Source organism: Takifugu flavidus, chromosome 22 (genome assembly GCF_003711565.1).
Source record: "Takifugu flavidus isolate HTHZ2018 chromosome 22, ASM371156v2, whole genome shotgun sequence".
Taxonomy (NCBI): Eukaryota; Metazoa; Chordata; class Actinopteri; order Tetraodontiformes; family Tetraodontidae; genus Takifugu; species Takifugu flavidus.
The window spans coordinates 3,427,630-3,441,578 of NC_079541.1; the positions used below are offsets into that span (position 1 = coordinate 3,427,630).

At 51.1% G+C, this 13,949-nt stretch overlaps 1 protein-coding gene across 5 annotated transcripts in view; it reads left to right on the top strand.

The window, feature by feature from the left end:
- Nucleotides 1-13,441, top strand: part of grm8a (glutamate receptor, metabotropic 8a) — a 125,097-nt gene extending 111,656 nt beyond the window's left edge. For 4 of the 5 annotated variants that reach the window (XM_057023081.1, XM_057023080.1, XM_057023082.1 and 1 more), the window contains exons 8-14: nt 2,295-2,434; nt 3,952-4,098; nt 4,742-5,163; nt 5,382-5,748; nt 11,066-11,206; nt 11,553-11,658; nt 12,603-13,441. In XM_057023081.1, the coding sequence (XP_056879061.1) occupies nt 2,295-2,434; nt 3,952-4,098; nt 4,742-5,163; nt 5,382-5,748; nt 11,066-11,206; nt 11,553-11,658; nt 12,603-12,652 (1,373 nt within the window). In that variant the 3' untranslated portion in view covers nt 12,653-13,441. Of the gene's footprint in view, nt 1-2,294; nt 2,435-3,951; nt 4,099-4,741; nt 5,164-5,381; nt 5,749-11,065; nt 11,207-11,552; nt 11,663-12,602 lie in introns of all 5 variants that reach the window. The other variant, XM_057023084.1, reaches the window with a different exon arrangement.
- Nucleotides 13,442-13,949: the final 508 nt, after the last annotated feature.

Here is a 13,949-nt window from a genome sequence, read left to right on the forward strand (position 1 = left end):
TGTTTGACGTTTTCGTATCCCATTAAAAAAGTGCCGCCAACCGCGATCTTCTGTCTGGGATCTGGAAGAGGAAGTTGCCGGGTTTCTGGTGGTATCAGAGAGGATCCTGAAAGGGAAGCAACAGATTCTGTAGAACAGCGGCCACCGCCTCTGTTGGGCGAGGAGACGTTGCGTTCGCTCGAGGACGCTTGTGCTGAGTTCATGTCAGAACGTCGCCTTACTGCCGAAGTCGGATCACCTGGGGGATTAGAACAAGTACAAGAAAGTATCAGCTCGTACTCGGTTTGTTCGACACTCATTTCTGTATTTTTATTCGTTTTTCATTTACCTGATTGATGCGTCACACCTTTGCCTCAAGTGGGCGTTAGCCCAAGTTTACATAGTCTAACTCGAATTATGACTTAGCTTTTATGCTAAACGAAGGCTAACAGTTCACGCTGCTACATGATAGTAGAGGTGGCGGCACGGCCTCATCTAGTCTTGTCTTTTTAACCGCTTTATTCCCTTCGGGATCACGGGGAGGGTTCGCGATGGGCAAAGGCTCGGTGCCTTGCTCAAGGGTACCTCGGCAGTGCTCTGAAAGTGTTCTGGCTCCCCAACCGTCTCGATCCGAGGACCCTCAGCCCAGCAGACCGAGCTACCACCACCGTGGCTCATACAGCAGCTAATTCAGCTTATTGGTCAAAGCGGGAACCTTCACATCTCTCGGAAGCTAACGCTCGACAAAATGCTGAGTCGCGCTAAAACTGGGTAGCAAAGCCCTCGACAAATGATTAAACACATTTTATATTGTGGAATTGCACCATCTCGTGTTTTTGTTTTGATTGGAATGGAAGGATTGAGGGCAGCTAACAGCGAGTGTCCTCTGCTAAAGTGCAGAACTGATGAGAGGTTCGCGGCTACGCTCTTTCCCGCCACAATGAATAGATGTTTCCTGCCTCTCTCACACCTTTTATATGTGGGCGCAGAGATTGCTGCGGAACTATAAAAGTTCAGAAAATTGCTGCTAGGTGATATAAACTGTGTAAATGATACGATCTCTACTCAAGGTAACCGCGACGCTCTGAGCTTTGGCTCCCTCTTAGCCGCTGCTAGCACAATACAGATGAGGACAAGTTTGTTGCCTCAACGTTACGGAATCATGGGAAGAAGAGGAAGCAAAGATGATGAGGAGGAGGAGGAGGAGAAGAGCAGCACAGAGGGAACGAGAGAGGACGGTCAAAGTAGCGTTCCTGAAGCACCTGGGGAGTCGAAACAGAGCGAAGTGCATGTGGACACAGACGCGACACAAATATGCTAAGTTTGTCCTGGGCCGTGTGTAGCGCCTCGCTTCACCTTTACCTCAGTAATGCCACCAATCAAAGCAGTGGATCACTTCTTTGATCCTCTCTTGAAAGGGTGGCGGGACGTGATCCCATCTCACCCTGACTTTGGTCACCTGGACGATGTTGTGCTACGTTTGTTTTTAGCATTTCTCTATCTCCCCTCTCTCTCCCCCCTCTCCCCCTCTCTCTCCCCCTCTCTCTCTCCCCCTCTCTCTCCCCCTCTCTCCCCCTCTCTCCCCCTCTCTTCCCTCTCTCCCCCTTTCTCTCTTTCCCTCTCCCCTCTCTCCCCTCTCTCTCCCCCTCTCTCCCCCTCTCTCTCCCCCTCTCTCTCCCCCCTCTCCCCCCCTCTCTCTCCCCCTCTCTCTATAATCAAGTTTGATTTTTCCCCTCATGAAGTCTGTCTGTATTTTCTTTCCTGCCTCCCCAAACCTCCATATTTTGTCCTCTTCTAACATTCAAGGCTCAGATCTCTTCCTCTCCTCCTTCCTGCCGTCATCTTTCAATCCTCTCAGTATTTCTCTGCTTCTCTTCGGCACCATTTCGGTGACTTATCGTCCACAGATGCTATTAGCATAATGCAGCGCTTCCACCGGATGTGAGCCGTAATACCGTTTCCTTTTCGCCAGGTTCTGCAGCTTGATTTGATCGTTTTGCTACACGACCCCCCCCCCAAAAAAAAGCAATACAGAGGATGAAAGATAAACGCTATTATTTCTGTGGAGACAAATCAGTTTAGCTTCGTGTACGAGAGCAGCGTCTTTGCCCTGCAGATGCACCATTTTTGCCCTGGAAATGCTCGAAATTCCCGGGTCGACCTGTATAATCACGGAGACAATGACAGTTTTTAATTGATTTTTGCAGCAATTTATGCTAACGAACGCCACTGTTGCGCTATATGGAGACACTTTTAAGACGTTTTACCCTGTTTTTGCCCTCTAAATTCCTGTTTTACATCTCATCTGTTGCCAGGAAGCGCCGGAACTCCGGTGGTTTTCAACGAGAACGGCGACGCTCCGGGGAGATACGATATATTCCAATATCAGATCACCAACAGGTCCACGACCGAGTACCGGGTCATCGGCTCCTGGACCAATAAACTCAACCTAAAGGTGAGCTGAACGCCAACGAGCTCAGACGAGCTCTGATGGTTTCACGTGCGCAGTTTTACGCTAATTCCCTTTTGGAAGAGGCGCTAGCTCCTTGGCTAGTTTCTCGTCTTCGCCGACGCCGAACAAACGACTTAATCGTCACCAGCTGAACTCAAAAGTCGCTCAGAAAGTTGCGCTTTTACAGTCGAGCTCTCGTTAACGTCCGCAAAAACACGCAGCGAGAAAAGAGCCGGCAGGACCGCGAGCCGATCCAGCCGGGGTTTGACTCAGTGACTCGCGTTCTCCGACTTTTCCCGCTGATGTCGCAGGGCTCCGAGTTCCAAATCCACCCAGGACTTCATTAGAGGCGCGCGATGACAGATGAGAAGACTAATAGACACAAAGTGCTTTCTGGCTGATGGACGGCTTTGCTGACTGGGAGGGAAGGAGAGCGAGGAAACAAAGGACGAGCCGTCGTTAATACACACGCCATCGGGCGCGTCGACAGCTGAGAAATTGAGATATGGATCCGATTTGTTTAACGGCGGAGGGTTTGAAGGTGCAGGTGAGGCACAAGAGGCGCCGGTGGCTTCCTGGAACAAACTGTGCTAAATTAAAACCAAGAAATGTCATAAAAAAACGCCGTGAAAATGTAGCAGAAGATGCAGGTGCTGCCCCCTTGTGGTGACACGAAGGGTCGTCGGTCGGTTCTCTGTGTGGGATTTGGCGGCTTCTAGTGTCGAGAATGCAGATATATTCCGAAAATAACGTTTGATGCTGGGAAGATTAAAAAAAGTAAATATGTTGACTTTTCTGTCGCCGGTGGAAACTGAGCGGCATTTTAAAAATAATGGATGAGGACAAGAATCAATATTCAAACAAATATCTTAATTAGACGGGGAGAAAAATGCACCAATTAGCATGCTAATCTTATCCTACAGGTGGAAAATCATTCTGTCAATGGAATATTTAAAGACATCCACAGCTTTTGGTCGTGATTGATTCGGAATAATTAAAGGGATGAAATACTGGGCCTCTCGTTACCGTTGCTGGATACCATCTCCTTGCGTGTCAACAAAATCGCTAAATCCGTTGCCGTGACGACGTAACGTGGTCACCAGCAGCCATTCACGTCCTCCTCCTGACGGATAAATGTGCAGCACCAAATCAAATTAAATCAACGTCTCGTCTCTCCAGGATCAGCTCTAATGAACGTTTGTTGACCCGGTACGTGCTAGCATACAGCACTACGCTTTACTCGACGCCGCTACGCAACGCGCTGAGATAAACAAACCGCCCACTGGAGAACATATGTGCCCCCCAACACACACACACACACACACACACACACACAGAAGGAAATGCAGATGGCCCATTTGTGCCAGATCTGATTATGGTCTGGCTGCTGGCTCCCCGTCATTGGTGTTAGCATTAAGCCCAGCAGTGCTCGCTAATCATCGCCCGATGCTAATTCCTGCAGGTGCATTGCTAACAAGATAAAAAGTCTGGAATCTGGTCCCCTCCCCTCCCGTCCGCAGGTCCAGAACATGCGTTGGAAGTCGGGCGACCCCTCGCTGCCACCCTCCGTCTGCAGCGTCCCGTGTCGCACGGGCGAGAGGAAGAAGGTGGTGAAAGGTGTCCCGTGCTGCTGGCACTGCGAGCGCTGCGAGGGGTACCACTACCAGGTAGGCCTCGCCATCCCGCAGGTGCTTCATTCCCACTCAGGTGGAAGTCCTGATGGATTTCCCGCAGCAAACGCTTTAAACTGCTCAACGCTAAGCGCTAAGAGCTATTTTTCTATGTTTCGGTGGGATTGATGATTGATCGCCGCAAAGAAACCAACAAACAAGCAAGTTTAAGTTGCCTCATTCATTCTGAGCCTGTCGGAGTCGGATCCATACTCATTGTGCAGATAGATGGACTGTATTTGCTGTAGATTCCATTAGCTCCTCGACGCGTTTATTTCGGATTTTAGGATTTCAGCGCAGTGAAAACTAGCCAAGCGGCGTGACGCGAAGCCAGGCAGCCGAAGGGCGAGTTGGCCGCCTGCCCCTCTTCTCGCTCCTCTGTTCTTCCCTCATTAATGAGACAGCTTCCAGAGTTGCGCGACTCCGCCGCTCAGCCTGAACTTGTTGGTAAATGAACCATCTGTTGCGACGCCTCCAGATCAAAGCGAAGGGGATTTACAGCATATTAGCATAAATAGGTTTAGCGCATCAAGAAGTTTCAGGAGCTAATTTAATCGTATGAGAGATGTTCGCCAGGCTTCCTCGCCGGCTCTTTATCGGCCTTGACGAGACCCCGTCGTGCTAATCCGTCTCCCCGCAGGCTTCCGAGTTCACCTGCGAGCTCTGTCCCTACGAGATGCGACCCGACGCCAACCGCACGGGCTGCGTCCCGATCCTCATCATCAAGCTGGAGTGGCACTCGCCCTGGGCCGTGGTGCCGGTCTTCATCTCCATGCTGGGCATCGTCGCCACCTCCTTCGTCATCGTCACCTTCGTGCGCTACAACGACACGCCCATCGTGCGAGCGTCCGGGCGGGAGATGAGCTACGTGCTGCTGACGGGGATCTTCCTGTGCTACGCCATCACGTTCCTGATGATCGCCACCCCGGACGTGGGCGTGTGCTCCTTCAGGAGGATCTTCCTGGGCCTGGGGATGTGCTTCAGTTACGCGGCGCTGCTAACCAAGACCAACAGGATCCACCGCATCTTCGAGCAAGGGAAGAAGGCTGTGACGGCGCCCAGGTGAGCCCAGAGCAGCTCGCTATCGCCCCCCTGTGTTCAGGAAGGCGCCGCGCACTCAGACCCGTCCTCCACCTCTGCTCGCCATCATTATTCATCGCTTCTTTTTCCTCCATTATTCATGAGTCGTGAACTCCCCCTCACTTCTTGTGCTGTTTCCACTTAGCAGCTCAAACGTTAGCGCTCAAAAACCACTTCCCTTCCCCATGTTTCCTCCCCAGGTTTATCTCCCCCGCCTCCCAGCTGGTCATCACCTTCTCCCTCATCTCCGTCCAGCTGCTGGGGGTCTTCGTCTGGTTTGTGGCGGACCCCCCTCACACGGTGGTGGACTACGGCGAGCAGCGCACCCAGGACCCGATGGCGGCCCGCGGCGTCCTGAAGTGCGACATCTCGGACCTCTCCCTCATATGCTCCCTGGGCTACTCCATCCTGCTGATGGTGACGTGCACGGTGTACGCCATCAAGACCCGGGGCGTCCCCGAGACCTTCAACGAGGCCAAGCCCATCGGGTTCACCATGTACACCACCTGCATCATCTGGTTGGCCTTCATCCCCATCTTCTTCGGCACGTCGCAGTCGGCAGAACGGGTAGGAGTCGGCGTGTCTGCCGTTGGGTTAGCGTGGCGCTAACGTTTGTGTGAGAGGCCTTTTTAGCCGATAATGATTCGCCCGTTGTTATTAGCAGCTAATGCTGAAGCTCTGTCTTGATATTCAGACAAATTCACAGCGAGCGGATTTGCCGCTGTCTAATGTTAGCACGCGGCACAGCACCATCCACCTGCGCTAGCTCGCGTTCAGCATCACCTTCCGCTAGCTGCGTCACCTTCCCCGTGTGGAATCGACATGCTCAAGTGGAGCTACTTCTGCATGTGTGAAACCCCGACGACGGCGCGGTTCATGTGCGATTAGCGCCCCCTCAAGGAGCCGAGCGGTTTGTTTTGATTGGTCGGCCAGCAGCTCTGGGTTTACTCATTTTACTCTCCTTGTCAGGCTAACGCTCGCCGCCGCCACGTTCACAAGGCTGTAATTGTACTTAAAGATCAAAACTGCGTCTCCCTCGAGAGGTGTGTTTAAACTCCGGCTCTACTAATGGGTTTTGCTCCGGAATCTCCTGACAATCCGCCGCCAGTACAAGGGGATTTTCTGTCTGGCTGATTGACTGGATCCACGGTCTCGGCTTTTAGAGGGTTGCGCTCGAAGCTTATTCCTCCCACCGTCGGTCAATTATTGACGGCCTTGTGATGTGAGATGTAACTTTCACAAGGTTGAGGCGCCTGAGCGCTCGCGTCTGAGCGGGAGGGAGATAAATACGAGGGATCGCCAATTAATCGCACAGATTTATCTCTTAATGACCAATAAAAATCATTTAAATGACTAAATTTGTACGACTGATGTGCAACCAGGTCCGTTAGCACTCGGTTTAGCACATTCCCGAGGACCCAAGAGGTGTCGCAGTCCTCCGTAAGGCTAAACGGAAGGGCTGTAATGTGGCTAATAATGAGCTAATGTGGCTAATAATGAGCTAATGTGGCTAATAATAGCTGCAGAACCGTGGCGACCAAGCGTGTTTGACTGTTTGTGACGTTCCGCCTCTGCTGACGTAGCATTCCCGTTGCACTGTTGCCAGTTATTAGCGAGAACACAACGTGCACATAAACATCGGCGCCGTACATCCAAAGCTGTTTAGGACAGAAGCGCCTTGAATCCACATCCGGCGCCAAAACAGACCGGACCTGCATCGTGGAGTCGGGCGCTTTTCACTTCTCCGGCTCTTCTTTCTTTTCCTTTTCACCTCCGTCGCGTCGTAAAACGCGGGCATCAAAGCCATCGCGGCTAATCGCACATCAGGGAAATCATTGGCTCTCATTCTTCTGGGCGAAACTCTTGAAGTTCCGGAACGTTCCGGTCGGGTTATTGACACAGAACTTTTTCAGCGCTTCTTGAATGACCTTCTCTCTTGCTACCATTTTCCTTCACCACTCCCAGAAATTATCGCTGTCTTAGCATAACACAACACATTTGCTAGCTCCCAACAGGCTGAACTCGAATCACCGCGGCACCTCCGGGGCTCGCTACAATCATCTCTGTCATCTGGAACACGTGCACGCTCGCAGGGTGAGGGTGCCCGCAGAAGCGTCGCGCCGTGTCGCGTCCGCCCTGGCTAACCGGAGCATCCGCCGGTGCGCCTGTGCCTGGCTTGTAATTAGAGCCTCCTCTGGAGTGCACGGCAGCTGGCAGAGAGTGCACGAGAGAGGAGCGCACAGGTAATGATGCGGCTGGCTGATGGGGCTGTAACGAGGCTTCATCAGGGCCATCGATTTGGCGACTGGGCTGAACTGGAATTATTTGGTGGGAGGACGACAACGTGGTTTGCCTCATGATTAGCTTGTGAAGTTTTCCGCTGCAATAATAGCCCCTCACCGACAGTTAGCATTAGCGCAGCTGCCATATTGATCGAGGTTTCCCCCCCCCCCTGAGATGTGCACGCTCTAAAAGGTGTGTGGTGGCGGCTAATTTGTTCGCAGGTGCGAGCGGAGGCTCTGGTAACGCGTAGGAGGCGTTAGCGCCTTCACGGATAAAATGCTACCTCTATTAGCGATGAGCTGGGTCTGAAGGGTTCGTGTGCTGGATCTCAGAGGAGGAGAAGTTTTGAGGGGTGGTGGTCATGCAGGAAACCCCCCCTTCATTAGCCCCCCATCTTCTGACAAACACCCTCCAGAGGGAGGAGAGGAGGGAGGGAGGGAGGAAGAGAGGAAGAGAGGGGAGGAAGAGAGGAAGAGAGGGAGGGAGGAAGAGAGGGATGGAGGAAGAGAGATGGTTCTTAACCATCACCAACAAGGGAAGCATTGTTTTGAAATAGGTCATGATTCCACAGAGGCTCCAAACAGCTCCTCCCTCCCCCCTCTCTCTCCCCCCTCTCTTTCTCCCCCTCCCTCTCTCTTTCTTCTCTTCTTCTTCTCTCCTTATCTTCATCCCCCCCCCCACGAGCCTCCTCACTCTCCGCCAGTCTCACAAACGGCCGCCCGACCATCTCCTGCCCCCAGTAGACAAGCAGCTAGCCGCCGTTAGCTACAGCGCACGTGCACACACACACACACGGTTCACATCCCTCTGGAGGATCGGGACCAATATAAGCCACATATCGGCCTCTCGACGGGACGTTTGAGTAGAAACCCCCCCAGACATCAGTGGTTTCCCTCTCATGTGACTGCCCCCCCCCCCCCCAGGGACTCATCGACTGACAGAACATGTCTGTTGTGTTTGAAAACAGACACATTTTAAGCGTTTATATTGTTACGAATTCTCATCGACGCAGACGGATTCTGTTTGGTCAGACAGGAAGTTCCGCCCACCTGTGGAGCTCAGCACCTGTGGCTGACGCCGGTGCTGCTCCGCACACCCTGGACGGAAACATGCTGTAACTTTTGTGACAGCGATCCCCGGGGGGGGGCTGGGGGGGGGGCTGTGTAAATACTGTGAAGCTCCGGTTGGATGAAGAGGAAACAGGTTCTTCAGGGTCCTGCTGGGATTCTGTCGTCTGACTGAAACGGGAGGGAGACAGACAGCGAGTGTCAGATCCCAACATCAAACCGCGGGATGTTGAACGATCTGGGGGCCCCGGGGGGAGGGGTGGTTGGGGGGGGGGGGGGGCGCCACGCTGCGCCGCTCGCGGGCAGGATCGCAGACGACGGGAGAGTCACAAACGGAAAAGAAAAAAAAACATCTCTGCTGAAAATTCCCTTTTCAAAGTCTTTTTCAAACCGTGTCGTTTCGCGTCTGTGCGCGAGCTAGCCGTCGCTGCTAGCCGTCGCTGCTAGCTGTTGCTGCTAGCCGTCGCTGCTAGCTGTTGCTGCTAGCTGTTGCTGCTAGCCGTCGCTGCTAGCTGTTGCTGCTGATCGCAGCTCGGCCCAGTTCCGTCCACAAACATCATCGGCGCTTCTTTTCTGCGTTAGCGCCATTTTTTTTGCATTAGCGATTAGCATGCTAGCCCGGCGAGGCAGTTTTTTGTGGAACCTGTTTTCCATCTTTGCGGTGAACGACCCGAGTTATTGGACTGTGCATAATCTCAGTGGGAATAAACAGCCACACAGAGGTTATGACTGTTTTCCTTTGAGCCTGTTTAATATTAAAATCACAACCGGGTGTTTTGTTATCCGGCGCCGGCGGAGACGCCTCTGTGACCTCTGTGACCTCCGCCTGGACGGCAGCCACTCCTGACTCTGCCGTGTCCTCACCAGGTGTTTTAATTGTCCAGAGCTGTGCAGAACCATGTGTGCAGAGGGACCCGAGCCTTCTCTTATTCGAGACCACACCGCCCTCTAAGGCGGTGAAGTGTCGGCCAGGCTCCTCGAGAACCTGGACGTTAGCGAGAGTCACGCTAACTGGTTGTGGCAGACTCGTCCCTGTGCACGCTACGGGACTGGTTCCTAACATTGTGACCCATTATTTAATACCAAAGAAAGATAAAGGCTTTAGCTTATAGTATTTTATTGTCAGGGTTGAAATCTAATACAGTATATTATAGTGGGTAACAGCATTAGCATGGTAGCACTTTTTTGTCCCAGTAGGATATTTAATGTGAGTCCAGTAAAGTCCAGTTTAGCTTTACTGACACACAATTTTGAGGTATTACGAGTAGCTCCAACAAGGACAGACGAGGGTCTTGGTTGAAAAAAGGATACTGAATCAGTGTTAGCTTGTTTTTTTCTGAAATACTGATAAGAATTAACACAAAACCAGACATGTTTAAGTATGGTTGAGGTCTCAGCCCAATTGTTTCGTGTCGCATGACCCTCTTTTCTTAAAGTGTGGGTGAATTCAGCTAATTAGCTTCTGACATCGCCTTCGCAGGCTATTATCTGTTCCTAAGCTAGCTAGGTGGTCGCGCTACAAAGCCTCCTGGGGCCACCAGCATCTCCCCGGAGACGTATTTCTATATTTAATCCCCCCCTTTAATTAAAAATATACACATACATGTCTTTGAAACGATTCTCAAGCTGAAACTGTTTGAGAAACCTCACGGGGAAATGCTACATGCAGCTAACCGGAGCTAAATCTCCACTTTCCGAGGAATAGAGCGTTCGTACCGACACCGCTAACTTTCGGCTATTATCAGTCGCAGACAGCAGGTGGACGGACGACACTCTGAGCGTAAATAAGAGCGGGAAAGTTGGACCAAAGGTGACTGGACGTTATCGCACTAGCATCCGCGCTTAGCTGAGTTTTTCTTTTTTTAATCTATAAATTAAAACAACTTGGGAGTCTTCCTGAGTAGCTCCGGCTCCGGATCATTATCCCTGTGCCCGTCTTCCCTTTGGCAACTGTCAGCAGCATCACTTCGCACCTCTGGGCAGCTGTGTGCCCGCTCTTCTTTTCTCTATTTCTGTGAGGACCAACTGTGAGAGTTGGAGCGTGATAGCATGTCGGTTTCTGGAAAAAACCCGATCCGACTCAACATCCGAACGCTTCAGATACGGAGGTGATTTAAGCTGACCGGAGAGGAAAAAAGAGGCTAGTTACATTTATTTGTTTATTTATTCATCTTTTTAATTTAGAGCTGTTCCGGGTTTTTTTTCCGGTTAGATTGACAGAAATCCTGGTCCGGTTTTGTCAGAAAATCGTTCGTTTCACATCAGCAGTTATGGGAATGCTGGTTATGGATCAGCCCAGCGAGGCGGCTGCCCCAGAGACCAGTGTTCCCAGTGGCGCTCTGAGCTGGTGAGGCTTTACTAGATGCCCCAACCTTGTCTGGAGCTCCCCGGTGTTTCAGGAAATTGTGTCCCAACGGGTAAATCCTCCAGCTGAACGGTTGTGTTTAGCCTTCCGAGCGTACTCGCACCCCCCTCCTCTGCAGCTCCCATCACCACTCACAATGTTCCTCTCGCTGTCTCCCGGCTCCTCTCAGATGTACATCCAGACCACCACCCTGACCATCTCCCTCAGCCTGTCTGCCTCCGTGTCTCTGGGAATGCTCTACATGCCCAAAGTCTACGTCATCCTCTTCCACCCAGAGCAGAACGTTCCCAAGCGGAAACGGAGCTTCAAGGTGAGAATTTTGACCCCACGTTTCACTGAAAGCTGGCTGGTAACCTCATTAGCTCCTCGCTAGCTTTAGTCGAATGTCTTTGAGGTCATTATTCCTAATTTTGGGGGGGTTAAGGGTCATCATTGTTGCTTGGTCCAAATTGGCTCACCTCCAAAAGTTACGCAAGCTTTGTTCGGAACAGTTTGGCGCCGGTTTCTGGCGTACGGAGTCTCGCCTAAAGTAGTCAAAGGACTGACGCTAAATACCGATGCTACGTTCAGGGTTAGCGCATCAAAAGCGCCAAGATTGTGACTTTTGGTTGGTTGGGAGGTTACACTGCAGAGGGTCACCTGACTTTATATCGCAGGCAATCGTGACGGCCGCCACCATGTCGGGGAAGCTGAGCCAGAAGGGGGGAGACCGGCCTAACGGGGAGGTGAAGACGGAGCTGTGTGAGAGCATGGAGACCAACAGTGAGTAAGAGGACACCAGCTTTTTATGACTACACATATAAAGAAACAGACCCAGTTTCAAGAGTTTCAGATATAAAAACGCACGACAAGAACTGAGATTCCAAAACAGTTGGAAGCATCAAAGAAAAGTCAGGAAGATCAAAGCAGGGTCTCCAACAGATCAAAGTAAAATCACACCAACGGCTTTAAAATGTAAAAAAAAAAGAAAGAAATCCAGAGCAGCGAGCGTCCCAGAGCTTCATCCGCAGGATGCAGGTGAATCCAACATTTGGCAGAGTGTGTAAGTGGTGCTTAGAGCCGGTTTTTCTTCCGTTACACACTCGGATACGCGGAGTCGGGCCTTTTCTAGCGCTGTTCTGTGGGAGAATAAAAGGATCCAGAACCGCCAGGGCAAATTTGTCCTGTCAGCACTTTATTAGCATCGCTGAAGACGGCGGGTCACAGTTCATTCATTAATTCCACACTCAAACTGCTTCGTCATCATCCTCCCGCAACAACCTAAAAGTCATCCCGCTTTGCCCGACGAACGTTTCCTTCGTTAGCAGCCTTTACTTTTCTCTGCCGCCTGACATTTTCATAGAGAGCACTTTAAGGAAAAAAAAGGTTTTTGGATGCTTTTCAAGCCGACTGGCACTCAACAGTCATTCCTTTTAATCAAGGACCTTTTCCCCCATTATCCCGGCAGCGAGGTGGCAAAGCAGATGTGAGAGACAGAAGGAGAAATATAAAAGCGTGAAAGCGTCGGAGGCTAACAATGGCCGCCGCAAATTGCTGACATTTACTCACGAAGGCTTGAGAGGACGCTACACTAATGGCTTAGCCAAATATGCCCGGCGTTTCAGGTGAATTGCAGAGGTGAAACTGTTACATGACGGCCTGTTTTCTGTTTCTCCTCCTCCCATCTGTCCATTTGCCCCCCCCCATTGCCCCCCCCTCCCTTGTAGCTTCGTCAACTAAGATGACGTACGTCAGCTACAACAATCACGCCATTTGAAAGGGACCACGGAAGAGGAGCACACGGGCGATTGGGGGAGGGGGAGGGGGAGGGGGGGCAAGTGTTGTGGGACGGGGCAAAGAGATCAAAAGGAAAGGGATCCGCCTCTTGGAGCTGGCCGGCGGAGGAACCGATGGACCGACCGCCCAACGGAACCCAAGCATGAGACATTTTTTATTGTTCTGCATCCAACCACAGAGAGGTGGGACCTCGTAAACAGCCAGTCGGTGTGTGCCTGCTTTTTCCGCCGCTCTCAGCTCATCGGTCCTGTTACGAACTAACCCGTCTGAAAAAAAAGAGTACATTCAAAAGACATCGTTAAAAAAAAAAAAGTGACGTACCGTCAGGCACGGTGGTGGTGGACTGAGTCAGTGTTAAAAAAATAATAGTAATAATTTAAAAAAAAAAACACATAAAAATCTTAAAAAAAAAAAAAAAAAAAATCCCTGTAGACGTGATATTTCAAAGGGCAACAGTGGGTTCGGGAGAGAGATTTAAAAATATATTTAAAAAAGAGAGACGTAAGAGAAAATCTAACATGTTCGTTGTTAATCTCTACTCGTAAGTATTTTTGTGGTCGTGACGATTTTTTTCATCCTTGTCTCACCATCCGTCCGATGGCTCGCCCTCGCTTAATGAGATACGTGCGTTTCCTCCTGCTGTCTTGGCTAACTGGGTCGTAGCCTGGGGTCGTGAACCTGTCCAACGCCATGGTTGAAGCATGCCAATTTTTATACAAAAAAAAGGAGATTTATTTATAATAAAGGAATGTTTTGCAAATGTGTAGAAGGTTGCTGCTTTCTTATTGGTTCCACTCTACCTGAAGTCGCCGCCTTAAAGTGTCAGTCGAAGCACCTTGACCGCCCCCTGGTGGCCACCTGCAAAGAGCCCCGCCTCTCTGTCTCGTTACACAAGAGGTTTTTTTGGGTAACTGGGAGCAGGCTGTCGTTGTCTGGGGGCCTGACTCTGACCGTGACTGGGTACGCAGCCATGGCTAGCCTAACCTGGGTTAGGGGTTGCACTTCCTGGTTGCATTTCCCTCAGCAATCTTTTTCCGACTCCCTCACATCTTTTTTTGTAACCTCCTCAAGTGCTTCCCAGAGTTGAGTTCTCTAGACTCCATGAATTATTCACCACTGTTAAACGTTCCAACATCTCATCAGTGCAGCGTTAAGGACCTCTTTGCTGATGTAGGAGTGTGCCTGGAGAAAGAAAGCGAGAAAAGGATTCCCCTCCCACAAAAATACGCTAGCACCTGAATGTCTGAACTTCAGAAGCGCTGGAGAGCCAAGTGAGT